General features: G+C 36.9%; 1 protein-coding gene and 1 long non-coding RNA gene across 2 annotated transcripts; both read right to left on the bottom strand.

Annotated features, from left to right (window-relative positions):
- Positions 1-207: 207 nt before the first annotated feature.
- Positions 208-2,828, bottom strand: LOC119408914. Its single transcript, XR_005186752.1, has 3 exons — positions 2,724-2,828; positions 1,334-1,404; positions 208-295 (listed from the first exon to the last, which is right to left on the bottom strand). It is a non-coding gene; the product is annotated as an uncharacterized LOC119408914 (long non-coding RNA).
- A 2,385-nt stretch (positions 2,829-5,213) lies between these two features.
- yif1a (Yip1 interacting factor homolog A (S. cerevisiae)) lies at positions 5,214-11,071 on the bottom strand. The gene is made up of 9 exons (XM_037675773.1): positions 11,038-11,071; positions 10,679-10,714; positions 9,329-9,573; positions 8,865-8,969; positions 7,644-7,722; positions 7,489-7,546; positions 7,242-7,397; positions 6,745-6,838; positions 5,214-5,727 (listed from the first exon to the last, which is right to left on the bottom strand). The coding sequence occupies exons 2-9, from the start codon at positions 10,707-10,709 to the stop codon at positions 5,569-5,571; spliced, it is 927 nt and encodes a 308-aa protein (XP_037531701.1). The 5' UTR covers positions 10,710-10,714; positions 11,038-11,071; the 3' UTR covers positions 5,214-5,568.
- Positions 11,072-18,091: the final 7,020 nt, after the last annotated feature.

The raw sequence follows: 18,091 nt of genomic DNA, 5'->3' as shown, positions 1-18,091 counted from the left end.
AGAATCAGAATGTCCAGTTGCATTCAAAACAGGAGACAGCACGTCAGGGAAAATACTCTGTGCAGGAACTCTAACTCACAGCTACCAAAATGGAGAAATAGCATGGATTGTCACTGACCTCTTACAAACTACTCAGTTTACTTTGAGTGAATTTCCCTCCGTTGTGGCTCTCCAAGGAAAGACATTCACTTTGAGAGGAGTCATCGTTTTCAAGGGAAGCTTGACCAAAGATGTTATGGGACATTACACTGCATACTGCCGTAGAGCTCCATGTGTGTGGGAGCTTTATGATGACCTGGCAAAAGCAGTGAAGACGGTGTCAGAGAAGGAAAAAATTCAACCACATGCAGCATTATACACAGCAGACTGAATGCTGTGAATGAACACATTCCACTTGGAAGTTTTCAGAAGCCCAGGTCAAAAGCAAATAGTTTGTTATTGTTTGATATTATAATTTATTTACAGTCAGACCATAAACAGGTTGTGTTTTATGTTTTTTGTGACCAATTATTACATGGCAAAGTATGTTTAAGTGTACCAATGGTGGTTTATTGAAATGTTTTAGTTTGTAATTCTTTTCCTATTACATCTCTCAAAAATATTTTTTTTTCAAAGAGTTTGTATACCTGTTATATACAAAAGATATTAATTTACAATTATCAACAAGTCCCTTTTTCGTTTTGTTGTGACCATGTCTCAGTGTGAAAAAAAGATGTTCAATCTTTAAACATCAGAATGTTCAATTGTTAAAAAAAAAATCATTTTCCAAAAGAAAAGTGTTTGTTATTCTTTGAAAGTATAATGTATATTACATTTTCAAACATTACATTGGATATATGTGATCTTAGAAGTCATGGTTCATTACTTTTTTCAATTAATTATAATCGAAAACCTTTACTGCTCCACAATAAGGAAATTTTGGTGTCTGCAACAAACCATAAAGAAATGAAAGTATACAGGTTCATGTCATTAAAAAGGTAGAAGATGTTCCAGGCTAAAAGTTATAACGAACAAAATGCAAAAACAAAAAGGCTGAATATGAGTTACAGTGAAGGACTGGAGAAATACAATACTGAGCGGGTAACAGAACGTTATTAATGTGCCCACCTAATGTGGATTTACCTTATTGTAAAACCCAAGTATGAAATGTTAAAGATTCCAATAAGGACACAGGTAAGTTTTGCTTGAAATGAGACAAGATTCAGAAAATTCTACATAATTTATTAAGCTTCAATAACGTCTTTAATTGCTGATAACCTGAATTTCATTAGTGAATACATTTAACGAAAATTTTTAGAAAAATAGCTACATTTCAAATGAAAATGAGACTTACCAATGGGGTAAGTACTGTAGTGAGGGAAGGGACAACATCCAGCGCAGAGAAGAAAGGGATCACCCTGGACTCTTCAACAACAAAACAAAAAATAAAAAAAGGTAAAAAGAAAATGGTGCTTGCACAAAACACACAAGCCCGGACAGTACCACGAGGTGTCACCACTGCCACCACAGAAGCATTAGTCTCTAAAAGAAATGAAAGAAACAATATGCGTAAACAATGGTGCAATGGCACTACAATGTTACACTTTATCCCCTTAGTATCTTCCCTGAAAGAGATGACGTCTAGATGGGAACATATGTTGTTCTAGAACCTGAACATAGTTCTCTGCATTAATGGTGCCTTTCCAGACATGCAAGCTGCCCATGCCACAAGCGCTCATGCAACCCCATACCATCAGTGATGCAGGCTTCTGAACGGAGCGTTGATAACAACTTGGGCTATCCTTGTCCTCTCTGGTCCGGATGACATGGCGTCCCAGTGTTCCATAAAGAACTTCAAATCGTGACTCATCTGACCACAGAACAGTCTTCCATTTTGCCACACTCCATTTTAAATGACCCCTGGCCCAGTGCAAACGTCTGAGCTTGTGGAGCTTGCTTAGAAATGGCTTCCTCTTTGCACTGTAGAGTTTCAGCTGGCAACGGCGGATGGCACGGTGGATTGTGTTCACTGACAATGCTTTCTGGAAGTATTCCTGAGCCCATTCTGTTATTTCCTTGACAGTGGCATTCCTGTTTGAGGTGCAGTGACGTTTAAGGGCCTGGAGATCACGAGCATCCAGTAGAGTTTTACGGCCTTGACCCTTACGCACAGCGATTGTTCCAGATTCTCTGAATCTTTTGATGATGTTATGCACGGTTGATGATGATAACTTAAAAGTCTTTGCTATTTTACACTGGGTAACACCATTCTGGTATTGCTGCACTATCTTTCTGTGCAACAATGGTGGAATTGGTGATCCTCTTACCATCTTGGCTTCTGAGAGACACTGACACTCTGGGAAGCTCTTTTTATACCCAATCATGTCGTCAATTGACCTAATTAGTGCTAATTAGTCTTCCAGCTGTTCGTTATATGCTCAATTTACGTTTTCCTGCCACTTAGTGCTACTTGTCCCAACTGTTGTGGGATTTGTTGACACTGAAATTTTGAATCAACACATTTTTCCTTTAAAATGTTACATTTACTCAGATTAAACTTTTGATCTGTCATCGATGTGCTATTCCAAATAAAATATTGACATTTGTTATCTCCACATCATCGCATTCAGTTTTAATTCACAATTTGTTTAGTGTCCCAACTTTTTTGGAATCCGGTTTGTAAAAATAAAACAAATTATTAATACAACTGCTGACGAGAAATACAATTTACAGCAACTGCTTACCTGAGACATGGTCAGTTACCCCACTGACAAGCAAACGGATCCCAAATTCCACCTATGCAGTACAGCTGTAACAAAAACCTATTTGAAGGCTTTGTTTACATGGGGCGAACCTGGCCACAATAGCCCTTCACTTCCTGTCAGTAAACAAACAAACGGACAGATCGGTCTATACGTTGGAGATGCAGCAGAGGAGGCTGAACAAATAGACCAGTTAACATTAATATCTGGTATTAAAGCCGACAAACATTGAAACAGCCACGCTTACCCAGCACGGTGAAAAGAAAGCAAATGGAGTTGATGTCACGACGCAAGAAGCCTCACAACAGGTGAGGGCTTGCTTATATGCAGCAGCCAAAATTGGCCTTAAAGTGGCAACGTCATCGGGCGAAATTATAATTCTTAATATCTCATAAACTAAAGCTGCACAAACGCTAGTTTCACCGGAACAAACGAGCACTAACGAAGCACTAAAAAAGTAGACCACTCCCGTCTGTTTTGGAGCAACATGGGGGGATGGTGACGTCATCGGGCGAAATTATAATTCTTAATATCTCATAAACTAAAGCTGCACAAACGCTAGTTTCACCGGAACAAACGAGCACTAACGAAGCACTAAAAAAGTAGATCACTCCCGTCTGTTTTGGAGCAACATGGGGGGATGGTGACGTCATCGGGGCGAAATTATAATGCTTAATATCTCATAAACTAAAGCTGCACAAACGCTAGTTTCACCGGAACAAACGAGCACTAACGAAGCACTAAAAAAGTAGACCACTCCCGTCTGTTTTGGAGCAACATGGGGGGATGGTGACGTCATCGGGGCGAAATTATAATGCTTAATATCTCATAAACTAAAGCTGCACAAACGCTAGTTTCACCGGAACAAACGAGCACTAACGAAGCACTAAAAAAATAGACCACTCCCGTCTGTTTTGGAGCAACATGGGGGGATGGTGACCTTTGGATGACCTAAAAATTAATCTTTAATATCTCATAAAGCAAAGCAGCACTAACGAAAATTTTAACGGCACAAACCAGCACTAACGGAGCACTAACCATTCAGACTATTTGCTTTAATTTTGGAAGTGGGTGGGGTGTCGAAGCTTCTACTGTGTGTGTATTCATGTATGATCAAACAAAGTAGAAAATCATCAGTTTCTGTGAAAACGTGACGCTAATTAGCTGAAAAAAACTTTTGAACTGAAAACTAAAACTGGCAGAATATTAGCAACAAACAACAGAACTATAGCTAAAAGATGCAGCTTGAACTGAATGTAGCAAAAAATAAAACGCTACACGTTTAAACAAGAATAAAACACCAGAAAAGCCAAAAGATGCCGAATGCTAGCTAAAAAGGTTCAGAACGCCAATAAAAACAAAACTAGCTAAAAGCTACAGAATGTTAGCTCAAACATCCATAACGCTTCCCAAGAGGTGCAAAACATTACTTAAAAAATGAAAGTAGCCAAAAACTGAACACTAACTAAAAGCTAAATGGAAGAAAATATTTAGGAAAGTCAAAAGAAGCAGAACACTAGCTAAAAAACAAAACCAGAAAAACTAGTAAACCAGCAGCTATAAAGTAGCCAAAGTAGCAAAAGGCTAGCTATAAGCTAAAAGCAGAAAAGTAGCTGAAAACTAAAAGTACCAAGACATAATTGGAGCAAGATGCTGAAGCTGATTTCAAAGAAAATGTTTTCAAAGAAACTGAAGAATACATTTCTATTACCCAAATGAGCTGAACGTTTTGATACATGAATAGCTAAAACAGCACAAAGTAAAGTTGAATGCAAAAATGTTTATAATAAAAGTATTATCATTTAAACAATAATTACTTTATTACCTAAATATATTTAAACTTAAACATATTTAAAAGTTTGATGGCACTTTAAGCAAAAGAAAAAAGTTAACATTCTTGTTTTGACATTTTAAGCTGAATTGAGCTAATATGTAACAACAGGTGGAGAGAGAGGCACTTCAAGATTTGCAGCATTTGAATTTTAAATACTGTGATAGACCGGCGATATGTCCAGGGTCTGTCAGCTTTCGCTAATGACTGCTGGAGGTAGAGGCACCAGCTTTCTGCACCTCTGAATAGAAGCAACAGGAAAATTGACAGAGGGATGGATTTTAAATACACCTATAGTAATATATGTCATGCACACACACACAAGTAAAAAAAATAAATGTATTGGGTTTGACTTACAAGTTTGAGTTAATGTATGTGTAACTTGATAAATCATAACATACATCTTTAAAATTTATTGTCACTAAAGGCAACTATACAGAAACAGTACACATAGGAAAAAGTGAAAACACGTTTTTTTTCCTACAAAAGTTCAAACATTGTCATGCTTTGTCAAACATCCTGTAGATAAATAAAATTCAGATCGAAAACAGACAGGGAGAAGACCCAGCAACACTTTCATTCCACAAAAACAAAACTAGAAACTTGAGTGTAATTTAATGTGGATTTCTGTCCTTGTGGGGTGTACTTTGTGGGTTAATACTTCAAAACACATCCAATAATTGAAGACTGTTTTACACAGAACCAGTTCTGAATATGCAAAACTGTCAATAAAAGCCATTTTTTAGGTGTTTAAGCTTAGACAGCAATAAAGCATTGATTAGTTATAATTTAGTCACAACAAACAAAATAATGTTTAGTTTCACACCTTTTGGTTATAATAATAAAACTTTTTCATGAAAACACGTGCTGCAGCTCAACACTTCCCACTAACGTTATGAGAAAACTGAGAGAAGAGGGCGAGTGTACAAACTCTCAGAAAACACCACATTTTTTGGGTCCAGTCCTTTTTGGACTTTAGATTGTTGAATGCCTCAGTCACCTGACCAAGTGAGACGTTAACCAGTAAATAATGATGGGCTGAAAGACTGCAGTTGCCACGGTGATATAAAGGCGGAGTTGGGGTTTGGCACTTGATCCCATTCCCATCGAGTCCGGGGAGAGAGAGGGGAGAATCTTCATTTTCAGAGATCGAACCTGTGAAGGGAGCAGCAGCTTTAATCTGACAATCGTCCAGACAAAATAAGTAACAAGAAGCAAAACTGAGAAACTCGAAGCCTGAAAGGTGGAGGGGTCAACTGTTGACCCGGTTTTCTGTAGATAAACTGTTACAGAGTGCAGTTTTTGCTTTCAGCAAGCCTTTTTTTTGTTTTTCAGTAGACAGGATTAGGGCATGCACCATCATGAGAGACAGCAGTGGCAGGGCAAACATGCGGCCATTGAGCAACATAAAGGTAGTATCTCACTGAGCTGCGACTGCTGGAGATCAGTTGACAACTCAACTTTGTGAGAAAATCACAAAAAATAGACTATTTTTTTCCGTTGCAGTCTCATTGATTTCAGTGTTTGTGACCAAGAGACCAGGCAGTCACACGGCTGTGTTTTGAGCGGCTAATCTTTGAAAATCACAGCCTAGTTTTATGTTCGTGGCTTGCACACCTGTTCCAGATTGTGTAAATAATTCATGATTTTGTTGCCCACCACCTCTCACTCTGCCCAATATATACCCACCTTGGCAGTGCCCACTCAGTTATGATTTATTGTACCGAAGTACACTTTTGAAATAAAAATCAGCAGATTTGGACAAGATTTTAAATAATTATTATTTATCATCAATGTGTTTATTTTAATGTGGATATTAGCCTCAGATGATTTTTTTTGGTTTCAAAATACATCTCCAGCACTCTTGAGACCAACTGAGATGTCCCAAGTTTGAGATGCCTGCAATAAATCTGTGACTTTGTTGGAAGAAATTTTGTGGCACCAATGTTTTAAACAGCTTTTATATTTAGGCGACACGAATGCAAGCTTCTCCGAAACAGTGAACCTCCCTCAAACATTTCAAGGCTTCTGGAGACTCTTTCACAAAAAACATTCACCAACTAGTGTCCAACATTGAGACACATTACAACATTATAATAGTGTACACAATCCTGAGTAAGTCTTATCAATAATTGTAGTAAATGGTGTGAATAAAAGACATAAAATACTTACAATAAAGAACATAACGGCGCAGGAGGACCAGGCGAGGGCCACAAAATAACCATCACTGCCAAACAGCAAGCCGCACAACACCGTGAAGATCATTCTAAATGAAAATAAAAATGTACACAATCATTCTATAAATCTTAACCAAACCACATTTTTAAATAAAGCTGGCATTCCTTGAAGAAATGCATATCACCCGCCCATCGCATTGCATGCCAAAGTTAAAAGCTATCATTTTAATGTTGCTCGGAGTATGTGTTAAGACGCCTCTCTGCTACTATTTATACAAACTTTTTCATCATGCCTGTATCAATTATTAAATAAAAAGAGGTCCGACAAAAGAGCTGAAAATAAAATATAACAGTTGAAGTCTTGAAAATATTAATAAATTAACATTTTAAGCACTTACAGTAGTTATAATAATTGGTAGATCACATTTATAAGTCTTTGAGTGATAATTGATTCATTAACTGAAAAGATAAACATAAAAAATATCAGTTTACCCAACATATTTGTATCCGCTGTAAGCGATAAGATCAAACGTAGAGAGGTCGGTGTGTACCGTCAGCAGATACAAACTCAGCAACAGGACCAGGACCTCGATGATGATCCACACGATGGCAGTGCTGGCACACAGTCCAAGGACCTCTGGGCTGAATCTGCACACAAAGATCAACACACTCTTAAATAAGCTTTTCTGATACACTATTGTGAATCATAAAAAGTAATAAATGAGGAATAATTGCCCACCTTTTTTGAATGCCAAGAGCCATTCCAGCAAGTAAAATGTAGGTAATGAATGCCATGGCTAAAATAAGAAGAAAAATATATTATTATGCATCCAACAAGAGTCCAAAATCACACTGCTAGTAAAAAAAAAAGTGTTTCCCCAACGTGCAACCTACTTGGTATGTAAAGATCAGGTGCATTCACATCCTGTCTGGGAGTCAGTGGAGTGTCTCGATGGTAACGGACCTCCCAGTCCTACACAGATCACACAGGAAATTTTCAAAATTGTAGAAGATAAGTTTGCAAGGAGAAATTTAACCTGTGTGCTACAGCATCAATACATTCAACTCAGTAAATATAATAAAAATTGACTTTAAAATCAACTGTTAATATACTTTTATAGTAAAAAACAAACAACAAAAGACCACGAGTGCATTTTTTTTGCATCATTATTAACGCTACTATAATCAGGTCTTTTTTTTCTTCTTCTTTCGGCTGCTCCTTTCTTCAGGGGTCGCCACAGTGAACTAAGTCGCACAAAGACTTGGCAATTGTTTTTACAACAGATGCCATTCCTGACACAACCACAGACCACCGAGCTACCACAGCCCTCTGTGTGGAGCAGAGAGCTGCTATCCAGGGCACCTGGGGGAGCAGATGGTGGGGGTTAAGGGCCTTGCTCAAGGACCCAGAGTGGGGCAAATGAGGGTGGAGGCAGGTGTGAGTGTTTCACATTTCCCACCCACATTTTGATATTGTCGGTAAAGGGAGTTGAACCGACAACCTTCCGATCACAGGCCCACCTTCTCTAACCTCTGCGCCACCACTCTCAGACCAATAATGTATTTTTTAGACTATTATCAAAGCTAATATAAACAGGTCTAGTCATGGAAAAATAGGCAATCCTTTTGTAAAGGTGTCAGTAATGTTTTTATATTAATTTATAAGAAGAGGGGGTTTATTGCACAAAAATAGGTTATATTTTATAAAACAGACCATTTTGTTTCAGTTCACAGTAGACTGGATATGACTTTGTAGACAATTTAACAATCAACGAAAGACCAGACTCAGTCTTAACTAAATGAAATAGTCATGTTTGTAATAACTTTGTACAAGTCACAGTAACTACTGTATGATACTCATCTTGTAAACAGAATTTATGAAACAACTGAGCTCAGATGGTTGTTTTAAATATTGTACATGCTGGCAATCACAGCCGAGGACTGTTCAGAAACAAAACCGGAGAGCTGATAGAAAGGCTGATTATCTCGTGTGCAGTTTCAATGTAATAAATGTTCAAATATGAGATAACAGATAAATTCACACAGTAATTAGGTCCTAAATGTTTTGTGTCGTCACATACTGACTGGGAACAAAGTCTGATGGACTCAGATTACCTGATGTGTATACGGGAACATGAGGATCATGAGTTTCTTCAGTACATATCTAGTGTCGACTGCAAAGAAGTATTTCAGCTTGTTCACAGACATGAATCTGTTAATCTGAAAAATAAAGCGTAAACATCAGGTTTACCAGATGGGAAGGGAGAGTTTGACAAAATAACACATACAGTTGACCGATTATGCTGCTTTTCAAAATAATCAATCCAGTAAAACTTTATTTTTTTCACTAGTCAATGGCAGAGAGATGTCTTTTTCTAATGTTCCGGTTTTCTTTTCCAAGTAAAAATTCATATAAAAAAAGGAAACATTTTTACTTTAATTAAATACCTTTCATATGAAATTGACATAAATCAAAGGCATTTTAAAGTCTGCTGTCAGAAGTTATGCAGGAAGCAGACCACTATAGTGCTCTATTTTATATTAAGAGGAGAAGAATGTGCAGCGCTGTTACTCCTCACCTCTTTGTTTACCATATCTTTCCCTTGGTTGGCTAAAGATGAGCCGTACATCATGGCAGCACTAGCCATTGGATCAGTGAACAGGTTGTTTACCCCTACACCTCCTTGCATGTCATTTGAGGGTCCACCCATGTTATAACCAGGTGTGTAAAAGTCCTGGTTGTTCACTCCAGTTGCTGCTGAGCTGGTGTCTTCAAACAAGACCGGGTCTCCTGCGGGGGGAGCTCCACGAGCTCTCTGTTTAGCTGTGAATAAAAAGGACACAACACTTTATGTATTGTGTCTTGTTAGCTATTTATCACAAGTGTTAATGCTTGTCTAACAATAAAAGTTTTTACAAAAACAAGAGAAATGCTCACTTAAAACAAGGTATCATCATAAGCTCTAAACAAAACATATTTAAGTTATTTCTGTAGAAAATTCAATTTCACTATTTACTACAGTTACTTAGAATTTCAGCCCAATTTAGTTTTAAAAAGTATTGCATCCAAAATAGCCTAAAACATTCCAAATGCTGTATGAACTGCAAATTAAAACCCGCTGCAGTGATTTATAATCATTTAAAACACTACATGCATTTGTAAAGATTTCAAACAAATTTAAAAATATTTACTTTAAAATTTTGTATTTAAAAACTTATTTTATTGTTTTGGACTTTTTAAGCATTTCTTTTTAAGTGAGACATCTGTGGGGATCATAGAGATTGGACTAACATGTTTTAGCCCACGTGTAATAGATAATCTGCACACTTTCAAAGGCACCATTAACGTTCAATATTGGTAAACATTCCTAAACAACAAAACAAAGAAGGCCTAATTACCTGGCTTTTATATACAAAAGGTAATCTGTTTATTTCTTCATTTAGTCCCGCATCAACTGACTGCAGTGGATTCAGGCTTTTATTACAACACAACACCTGGGTGCACACACTAATTTTTGATAAGGTTGATGCTCTCTGGGCTGCAAAAGTGGGCACAGTTTATATTTTCTTTAGACAAATGCACTTCTACAGACTGTAATATTCAGCCTTATCCCAAAATCTTTGGGACAAAATATTCACAGTAACCGGATTTAACTGCAGTTGTATCCCTTAAGCCCTTAAACCATAAGCATGCTGATAGTGGGTGTACTTGAATTTGGATTTCTATTTGAAATAAGACAATAAAAGCAATGTGAACCTGCTGGAGGCGATTTAAATTATACAATATTGCATCGTTTATGGGTAAATTTACGCAAGAACCTGACCAACTTTGTCATGTCATCACATAAAAAAGGAAGTAGGCTATGAGTTTACGTTCTGCACATTTTTGCAAATAGAACAAATCCCTGGTGATTCAGTTTTCCACTTACTTGCTCGGTACCCATGATGTGGCAAGTCCATTGTAGCTGGAAAAAATAAAAAAACGTGTTAGCTTCAACGTCTAACTTTGTGAGTTTTAGGGGGAGCCTTTGCATCAGTCTAATCACACCCCTGTACATTTTAAGACGGTTTGTAGCGTAAAGCTACGAACTTGTTGTTCAACGTTGTTGTTAATGCTAACCAACAAATAAGCTAAGTTATCAACAATATATTTTAGCTTCTTGTCGGAGAACCTGTCCAAGTGACAGGGCGAAACATTATCGGCAGCGTTATAAATATCTTCATTGTTTCTCTCGAGAATAAATTATGTTTAATGAAGAAAATACAGGTGACAGATACGAGCACTTACCTACACGGCTAACGTTAGAAGCTAGCTACGTGGCTAACTCCTTGGGGTTGCCAAATAATAAATTACGAACTGTCGTACTGTCGCTTAAAAACTATGACCAAAATGATCGTATAAATACGAAAACTGCAATAAATTTGGCAACACAGCTCGGGTTGATCCCACCCATCCACGGCTGTTGGTTCTCTTCTGTGTGCCTGCGTGGCAGATAAACAGTGTGGTAAGTCAAAATACTTCACAGCAGGCCCTTTCAGCACTATTTTGTGAGTTTGCAGTGAAAAGTCACTTTCCTATACCAGGTCTTTGCACTAGTTTGTGCATTTAGTTATACTAGTTGGACATTTTGGTTAAATCGTTGAACAGACTTACAAATACATTTTTTTAGGTTAGTGTTATTTTTGTCTAACTATACTTTAGAAGCCATATTTAGCTAAAGTGACAAATTAGTCGACCAAAAGACATATTTTTATTGCACTAGTGCACTTCAGGACCAAACTAGTAGTAAACTGCTGTGTCAGATTAGGTATGCACTCCATATTAAAACTCAGCTTTGCTTATTCAGCTTACTCAGACTACAAATACTAGTTACCAGTAATTAGTGCAGTAACAGTAAAGTCCCAAATACTTACCATTTGAATACCCAATTTGCCTACTATTTAACTAATACTGCTAAAAGGTTAACTAGTTGGCATGAATTATTTACTAGTTGACTACTGGCTAACTTTTATGGTCCAAGAAATCCATCACTAAGACAAACTTTACTCACTGTTTCCAGCATTTTCAACGTTTGTCTTATTATTACCTATTTGACCCTGTTAATTAACTAGTGCAGCTAAAATGTTTACTATATAATAAGTTAATTAATGCTTGACTATACTAGTTAATTAGTGCAGCTAGAATAATGTACTAGTTAACTAGTAAGTAGTAACTAGTAAAGTAGATTTAGTCATTAGTGGCTCCATCATGCTCACTACTTGGCACGATAAAGCCTTTTTTGACCTTACCATTTTTATTTTCTCTCCATTGACTTCCACTTAATTTTAGAATTGATTTTAAACTTTTATTATTCAGTTTTAGCGCTCTGGTCTCACCTCATCTGATTTAGCTCTTAACTTTTTTGTGAGTATAAGGGAACCTGAAGATCAAATAATACTTCTTTACTGTTTGTCCCAAAGTCCAAATAAAATGTTGGTGTAACGGAGCTTTTTTTGGTCGCTGCATCCAGACTGTGGATCCAACTCTATCACTGATCTGGGTCTTTTTAAATCTAATATTAAAACTTTTTTTTTTTCAGGTAGGTTTTTAATACCTGTGGCATTCTGACATTTTGTTTTATTATTTTAGTATTATTTGTTTATACTTTTTGTATTGTAAAGCACCATGTGCACCTTTTGTCTCTATAAATAAATAATTATTGATTGATTGCTTACTAGTTGACATATCTTACAGGTTAACCAAAATTATTTTCTAATAAACTACTTGCTAACTTGTAGGGTCCACAATACATACCATAGAATAGTGGGACATATTTTGACTCTACTTGTTAACTAATTTGATCCAACATGCTCAGTCCATTTTGACCATTATGCATCTGAAAGTGGTGTACTTCTTAACTAGTAAATCCTGAAAAGTTACTAACCAGTAAGGACCAATATATTTACTTGAATACTACTCAGATGAATGTGAAATTTACTAGTTTAATAACAGAGTCCATTATGCTCACAAAATGACTAGTTGGATCCTATTTGATTTTACTAATTAACTGGTCATTCTAAAAATGTTAACTAATTTATTAGTGTGTCTAAATTTTTTGCTAACTAGAAATGTCCAAAATATTTACCGAAATGCTAAATCATACCAGTATGAACATTACAAGTTAATGGGGTTCAAGATGCTCAGGTAATGGCTAATTAAACCCCTGATCTTACTAGTTAACAGTAAAATGTTTTACTGCACTAGGTTATTGGTGCACCTTACATATTTACTACCTAAAAAATTACTGGAACATTAGTCATACCAATGTTAATATTACACATTAGTGGGGCCTAACACGCTCATTAAATCTCTAGTTAAACATTTGCTCTAACTAGTGAACTAGTGCAGCTAAAACATTTTTAGGTAACCACTAAAGTCCAAAATATTTTCCAGTAACTAGTATAGCAAACTTCACATTTCTGACTGACTTATTGGGTCCAACATGATTACTGGTTGGCAAGATAAAGCCTGTTTTCACTGTACTGGTTAAATGGTGAATGTAGAATATGCTTACCTGTTATGTAGTGTGTTTAAAATGTTTACTAAGAATATTAGTGAGAACATTTTAAACAGTAGTGAAGTAGTGGGGTCTCCTGCTTACTAGTTGGCTAACTAAAGCATAAATCTTACCAGTCATTAATGTGTACAGTTTTACAATCTTTAGTGTAAGTTTGTGTTACTGTGAGCGGCCAAATGTCCAACTAGGGTGAAGCCAGAAAGAAAATAATATTTGGTGTTGCTGTTGTTGCCTTAATGCTCAAGCGGCTTGCCATACACTGCTAATACTTCCTGTCCCATCTTTGTGTTCATGCTGTGGGGATCTCGTATCTGCTAACCTGGACTCGTTGGTCATTTTGGATTAAGGTAAATGACAAACACCTTAAAGCAGAGGAGGGACACATGCACGTGTGAGCAATTGGATTTATCTCACTCAAAATCTTGGAACTAAGTGTAGAAATTCTGTTTGAAAGGAACAAGAATGAAAGGCCATAGCGGACATGTGTAACTCGCTTCACACGAGCATGCAATCAGAATAATTTCCACTTTTTCAACGGGACTTTTCCATCAAAACACATAATAAAAATGAAGCCATTTGTTTAACCTGGTTGTTTATAATTTATTCACTTTCAACAGCTGTAAAAGTTGCAATGTGAGGTAATTATGCACACTTTGTTTTCACTGTGCACAGTTTTACTTAGACTCCAACACATTTTAATGGGGGGAATGTTTTTTAAATAGTATTGAAATCTGCCAAATTAAGACTTTGCACAAATAAAATTTCTGTGGTAAGTTTATAAAAATTAAACATTTGGCATTGCTTACTTTTGTGATAGCTACTAGTACATTTGGTTTCTGCACAAAACATTTAATTCACAACTCCTTGGGCTGCTTTGATGTCATTTTGTACTTTTACTGCTATTATCTATGTTTATATTACCAAATACAGAAGGCCAAGCTTGCTTATAAAACAAATATTTTGAAAAAAACTTATGAATCATTAGAGTAATATTTAAAATAACTTAAAACTACTTTATTTCAAACATTTTTATTTTTTAAAGCTCTAGACATGGTGGTTGATCATAATTTGGACAATCAGTACCATCACTGTACAGTGACTGATTGTTTTTGTTCACTGTGTGTAGGCATAAATTGACAAGGCGTGACTTTCAACAAGTACCAAGCCAAATAAGTTCAAGTGTGTGTATGCCTGGGTGAGGAATGTGTGTGTGTGGGATGGATGTGTGGGTGTGTGGTGGGTGAATACATGCTGAGATTTCTAGGATGAGTAAATGACACAGGAATCCAAACTTCCTTCATTCCACGCACCTCAGAAAATGTGGCATTTTCTTTTACCCTGCTCGCACTTTGACAATAAAACACGGCAAAATATTGTATGAAAGTAATCTGAGCTGAGGTTTCCTCAAAGAAAAGAGCCAGCTGGTGTCATACAGGTGTAATCAGAGAAACATGTTGTGGCTTGTCCTCTTTTGAGACATGTCTCATCTTTGAATACCTGAAAGTTTACTCACCTTACACTAAACTTTACCCCAATATATATTTTTTTCATTTGAAGCTATCAAATGCAGGAAAACAAAGTGTGTGTGTCATCCTCATCATAGGGTGTTATAACCCTAACCCTAGCCTGAAACATTTAACTCGAGGCCACATGTTTCAGTGAGTCACATGTACTGACCTTGGAATTTGTCTAAGCACTCGCTTTTTCTTTTACGTTTTGTTCATGGTATATATTGCAACATTTGAAGAAACTCAAGTTTAGTGTCCAGGTTTGTAGGCAAGATAATTACTTGGTTTCTTTAATTTATTGACAACCCAGGAGAGGAGAGGGATTAGTAATTCAAGACATGGGTGCAACAGTCGGCTCTATCAGCCGATGCCGGGAACTCTGTCCTCGGCAGAGTGGGGGTACTGCAAGGTCAGCAGCTGTTGTGACACACTAAGCTTACCAAATCTGCTTGGGCATTTTTTTTTAACCTTCACTAGATAGTAAAATGTGGTCGCAAAAAAAAAATTGAGTAAAATGGGTGACATAACTGAGCATCTTGGTGCCATTTGGCTGACTCATTTCCACAAGCGCGTGTGTTCAGTGAAGTGGTTTACAGAGTGAAAGTGCTGCCAGCGAATCTTCACGTGCTGCCATCTTTGCCATATTTTTTACGTCACGGATCGCTTGTTAGTCAAACAAATTAATTTTATACTGTAGATCAATGTTTGTTGGAGGTGATTGTAGGAGAATAAACAACTTATAGCACCGAAATATATGAACTAATGAGTTGTAGGGTGTCTTTTTTTATGTTAAAATTGTTGTTCATGAAGTATAAATGGGGCAGCACGGTGGCGCAACTGGTAGAGCTGCTGCCTCTCAGCGAGCAGGTCCCTGGTTCAAACCCCGGTCCAGGGGCCCTCTGGGTGGAGTTTGCATGTTCTCTCCGTGCATGCGTGGGTTTTCTCCGGGTGCTCCGGTTTCCTCCCACAGACCAAAAACATGCATGTTAGGCTGATTGGTAACTCTAAATTGTCCCTAGGTGTGAGTGAATGGTTGTTTGTCTCGTTTGTCTCTATGTGTCCCTGTGATGGACTTGCGACCCGTCCAGGGTGTACCCCGCCCCCCGCACAGTGATTGTTGGACATGGGCACCAGCGACCCCCGTGACCCAAAATGGAATAAGCGGGTAAAGATAATGGATGGATGGAAGTATAAATGATCTGAGACCATTGTTCTCAAGATACTGTAAAAGTACCACGAATGGTTTTCAGAATCTGTTTATCAAAGGAAGTTTTGGGAAGGAAATTTGATTCAAGATTTCTCTAAATTTTGTTCAGTTGTGGCACATAGGAAGAGATGAAATGACGTGCGATCTCTGCAGTGACTGCTGAACCTCCACATCTTAAACTGCACCGTTCAACCACGCTCATGGTTAGGGGTTTGGTCAGATTGCTTGTTTTTATGAATATGAACATATACTGCTATTTTTTATGTCTGCAATAAATGTTGGAGAACTTGGTACTTTAATGTGGGGCTCACTATAAGAAATTAAGAAATATTGGACTAAGATATTGTAATTAAAGTAGGAATACTGTATCGTACTGATTATACATTGTTAAGCGAAGGTGGACAGTTTTTTTATGTTTTTTTTCTCAAGTGTGCATGAGTTTGTGAGTCTGTTGCAGAAATATTTCATGAACTGGATGAATTTTAAAGAAACGTGCAGAAACCAATCATTGATTGATCCTCTACGACTGAGTAAACCCAGTTTGAGATTGCCGTCACAGCCAGCTGACCACTAAAAAGGCTTTAATTTTCATATAGATTGTTGTGGTAGTAGCTGAGTGTCATCTCCAACACTCATTCTGAGCAATAACTCAAGATTTATTTTAAATTTTTCCATTACCTATTCAGACACAACTGTTTGTTAGCAAAATACCATATGAGTAATTGAACGTATTTTAATGAAACTTTCACGAAATAATTATTGGATGTATATCTAAATCTGATTATCTTTCGGCGCCAACATCATTTCAGATGGCCACTGCAACTAACTGACCTTAGAAAACATAGTAATGAATACAACTCAGTCAATTTTACAAATGTTGTACTAAAATTCATTCAACCTTTATTTAGACAGGTTTTGTGTGGAAATAGCTAAATGTCATTTACAACACATATTTTAAATTCTGCTTACTGCACAAGACATTTGCCTTAATCTATAACATTAGCTAGAGGAGTCAGCCATGTTTGTCTGTTAGCAAAATATCTTATAAACCACCAGACAGATTTTATTGAAACTTTCAGAATGCAATCATTGGATGTACATCTACAATCGATCAGCGCAATTCAAGACGGCTGCCACAGCTAATCAACATTAGCCAACACAAAATTGCTATAACTAAGGCGATTGTATAGATTTTAACCTACAATTAAATGTGGTAGTAGCTGAGAGTTGTTCACAACACTCCAAGCGGGACATCTTGGGATATTGTACGTTGTTTTCAAGGTTTGACTAAAACATTTACAGCTTTCTCAACACAAGATAATCTTTGTCTAAAACGATGTTATGAAAGGTAGAAGGCGGTATAAATTTCTTAAAGAAATGCTAAGTAATAAAAACTATACACTTGAATACATTTTTAATTTTAATACAACATTAAGTGGAACTTGAAATAATATATTGAGTATATTACACTCACTGATTGAACGGTTACCCTAATGCAGGACTTATTCAATTCAATTTCAATTTCACTTCAGTTTATTTATATAGTGCCAAGTCACAACAAAAGTCATCTCAGGGCAGTGAAAAGAAACGGTCATATATATAAATAAGTTAACACTATTTATCTGAGGAGCAGCCTGCTTTGAACTGCTTTTAAAGACTCTCATCTTGAGCAAGCACAAAGGTGACAGTGGAAAGGAAAAACTCCCTCATGAGGAAGAAACCTTTAGCAGAACCAGGCGCAGGACAAGTGGTCATCTGCTTCGACCGGCTGGGTTTGAGAGGAACAGATACACAATGGCAGGATCACATGTTAAGATAGAAATAGTTTCAAATTAAAACTATTTAATTTTAGCAGTTCATTTAAGGAAATTAGGTCAATTTGTCCTCCAGTAGTCTAATTATTTAATTATTATTTAATTATTCAACTTATATCTAGATTTATTTTAAATGAACTCAGTGGGCCGGATTGAGCTCAACTGAGGGCCAAATATGGCCCCTGGACCACCACTTGAACAGCTCTGCTCTAATGTTAAATTATTCAGATTCAGAGATTCAGCGAGATTTATTTGT

Source organism: Nematolebias whitei, chromosome 4, assembly GCF_014905685.2.
Source record: "Nematolebias whitei isolate Nwh7 chromosome 4, NemWhi1, whole genome shotgun sequence".
NCBI classification, from domain to species: Eukaryota; Metazoa; Chordata; class Actinopteri; order Cyprinodontiformes; family Rivulidae; genus Nematolebias; species Nematolebias whitei.
The sequence above is the reverse complement of the archived record's forward strand: the minus strand, read 5'-3'. Positions and strand labels throughout refer to the sequence as shown.

Coding starts and splice junctions, on each gene's coding strand:
- yif1a (XM_037675773.1), bottom strand. CDS start 10,709: ATGGACTTGCCACATCATGGGTACCGAGCAA. Junction 8,970..9,328: donor AAGATATGGTAAACAAAGAG/GTGAGGAGTAAC, acceptor TTTATTTTTCAG/ATTAACAGATTCATGTCTGT. Junction 7,723..8,864: donor TGTTCCCGTATACACATCAG/GTAATCTGAGTC, acceptor TGATCTGTGTAG/GACTGGGAGGTCCGTTACCA.